This window comes from Cibotium barometz, chromosome 40, assembly GCF_041138505.1.
Source record: "Cibotium barometz isolate CiBa-2024 chromosome 40, ASM4113850v1, whole genome shotgun sequence".
In the NCBI taxonomy this organism is placed as follows: Eukaryota; Viridiplantae; Streptophyta; class Polypodiopsida; order Cyatheales; family Cibotiaceae; genus Cibotium; species Cibotium barometz.
The window spans coordinates 36,851,432-36,854,658 of record NC_141085.1 but is presented as its reverse complement, the minus strand read 5'-3'; the positions used below and the strand labels follow the sequence as shown (position 1 = coordinate 36,854,658).

At 41.2% G+C, this 3,227-nt stretch overlaps 1 protein-coding gene across 1 annotated transcript; it reads left to right on the top strand.

Annotated features, from left to right (window-relative positions):
- Positions 1-378: 378 nt before the first annotated feature.
- LOC147615466 (uncharacterized) lies at positions 379-2,310 on the top strand. Its single transcript, XM_086779002.1, has 8 exons — positions 379-721; positions 805-878; positions 985-1,009; positions 1,098-1,237; positions 1,368-1,481; positions 1,620-1,781; positions 1,874-1,953; positions 2,034-2,310. The coding sequence occupies exons 1-8, from the start codon at positions 379-381 to the stop codon at positions 2,308-2,310; spliced, it is 1,215 nt and encodes a 404-aa protein (XP_086635128.1).
- Positions 2,311-3,227: the final 917 nt, after the last annotated feature.

Sequence of the window (3,227 nt, the reverse complement as noted above, 5' to 3'; positions counted from 1 at the left end):
AAGATTGAGTGTGACCTTACTCATCTTGAATCTCCAAACACGCTACCAATGGAGTAATGCATCGGTTTTTGCATTACTATCATAAGTTATATTTGTATTTTGTTTGCATAAAAATAATGGCTCTCAATCACTTTTGTGCTCATTAAATATTTACAATTGAGTGGTACGCTTCTTTCGAACAAGATTCTACCATCAAACAATGTGATCCCAAAGTCGAGGGACGAGGCAAAGAAAATGATCGCATCCCTTGGACTCGAATACAACACAATTTATGCATGTGCGAATGATTGCATTTTGTATCGTGGAGAGTATGAAAATGCAACCACTTGTCCCAAATGCGGTGTTGCTCGTTTCAAGGCAGGAACCTTGAATGTCCCTATGAAAGTTCTGCGACACTTTCCCTTGGCACCACGAGTTGAACACATCTTTCGCAGCCCCAAAATAGCCAAGCTTATGGATTGGAGTTCGAGAAATGCAAGTATAGACGGAGTCATGAGGATTCCAAGCGATAGCAAAGCATTTAAGCATATCGATGCTACATGGCCAGAGTTTCATTGGGAGCCTCGCCATATAAAATTTGGAGTTGGCTTGGATGGAATCAATCCCTTTTCCATGCGATCGAGCAAGTGGTCAACTTGGCCCATAGTTCTTATCAACTACAACATCCCACCATTCATGTCAATTAAGAAAGAGCATTTAATATTGTCTTTGTTGATTCCTAGTATGTGACAAATATTCTCATTTCTAAATAGCACACTCATTTCTATTTGAAAAATGTCAAATTTAAACGATGCATCAATGTAGGGAAGCAGCAAGTTAAAGACATCAATATATATCTTGCACCGCTCATTGATGACTTGCAACAAATATGGAAAGGAGTAAATGTTATTGATATGTCAAAACCTGTGGGTAATAGGAGTTTCAAGGTTCGTGGCATTTTAGCATGGACAATACATGACTATCCTGCCTATGGCTTTGCATCAGGTACAGCAAGGCTCTTTAGTTGTTTGTTTGTTTATACAATCAAAAAATTTGGATGTTGAAAACATAAAAACAATTTTTGTTTCTCTCAGGCCTATCAACAAAGGGTTACAAAGCATGTCCACCATGCGGCGATTGGCTACGCTCCAAATATAGTCGAAGTTTGAGTCAAAATATATACCTTCGACATCGACGATTTCTGCCTCTAGATCATGTGCTACGTTCCAAAGCGAATGCGAGACATTTTAATGGCAAAGTGGAGAATGGACGTTGTCCAACGTGGATGACTCCAAGAGATTGGTACGTCAAGTGGACAAACGGACCTCTAATAGATCCGGAGGCAGAACTTGCAAGGCGATAACGATGATGAATATGATTTGCGGTAGTCGTCGAGAGGCAAGAAATCAATGGCACAGAATTCCTCCATATGGTATACGTTGGAGTATTGGAAAGATCTAAAAATAACTCATTTGCTTGATCCCATGCACATATTTAAAAATGTTGCACAATAGCTTTGGAATCATCTTGTGGGCTTCAAGGATACAGAGGCTGCAAGGGCAGACCTAAAGATTTGCAACTGCAAACGATCACTATGGCCTATAGTCAATGAGGAGACAGGAAATATTACTTATTCACAGGCACCATGGGTACTCACAAAGCAAGAGATAAGCGTCATCAATGAGCAGATACGATGCATACGTACTCCTACGGGCTATGGTGCTTCATTGCAAAACATGTTTACCATGGATGATAACTCTCTTTCGGGTCTAAAGACACACGATTGGCATAACTTCATTAAGGTATGGTGCCTCTCTAACATGTATCGTCAATTTCTAAAATGAAGGTGCCATTACATTATCATTTGTTAACACTAGAGCTAATCTGTGTGCAGCATGTCTTGCCACTTGTTATCGACGGTTGTTTGACTGAGGGTATTAGGGATGTTATATATCGATTGGGATCATTGACAAGGTATTGACAGTGGAACATCATATTGTTCTTACTTCTTTGTCACAAAAATCTTATGCTAATCACATTGTTTCTCTTTATAGATGGATTACATCCAAAGAGATCGACTCACGTGATATCCCGCAACGAAAGCTAGAGTGTATTGAGCTCCTTTGTCTGATGGAGAAGGAGTTACCTACCTCCTTTTTTGACATTCAAGTCCATGTTATGATCCATCTCGTTGAAGAGATAGAGATTGCTGGGACCGTGAGTACACGATGGATGTTCTGGGTTGAAAGGTACATGGGGGTATTGAAAGGATTTGTGCGCCAGCGAGCAAGACCCGAGGGATCCATGGCAGAGGAAGGGTTGCTTCACTAGTGCATGTATTATCTATCCGAGTACTCGCAACATGTGGATAACGAGGCTCCTCCTGGTTGGAGAGAAGAACAATCAAACAACGAAACCACAGAGATGTTATGTGGGCAAGGGGTCCCACTAAAGATAAGTGCTAAGGAGAGGGAAGCGCTTAGTACTTTTATGGTGTATAACTCAGATTGCATGCAAAAATGGATTGACAAGCATGACAAAGAATGCAAAGAGAGAAACCGGAGAAGTAGGGCATCCAAAAAGGGTCGGAGTGCACCTCCAACGATGAGCCTAGAATGGTTGAATACACTTATCAGAGAGACGCCAGGGCAGGGATTTGAAATCTCACGAGAAGAGTTTGAGCTTAGCCTAGGATGCGACACCATGGTAAGTTACTCCAATGTTATATTTTAATTTGAATAATACTACATGTTTTTCTGGATTCTAACCATACATGTTCATGTGGTTCCCATGTGGTTTTAGGTCCGAGCTCACAGCAACATGGGGTGTGCGATCAACATCTCCGCGTCAAGAGGATTGATGATCTTCGTGTTACTCAGGACTCTTGCATCGTTGCATCCTTTCATTAACTCTCTCATGCAAGTGCTTGTGACACAAATTTGATTGAGGATGAGCTCGGCTACGTAGGGGATCTGGAGGGCATATACGAAATTAACTATCGTGTTATGAAACAGGTACGCATGATTCATTTCAAAATATTATGCAAACCAAATGATTGAAATATTCAGCATCTTTGAGTAACAAGTTTATATACATTATAATATTGCAGGTAATTTTGAAGGTGCGTTGGTTTTGAGCGGAGTACAAAGGAAAAAGGGCCACCTTGAGGCACGAACAAAGCGGCTTCTGGTCCGTTGACTCATCGAAGCTCCTACGAGCAACCAAAGAGCCCTATCTCTTCTCGATGC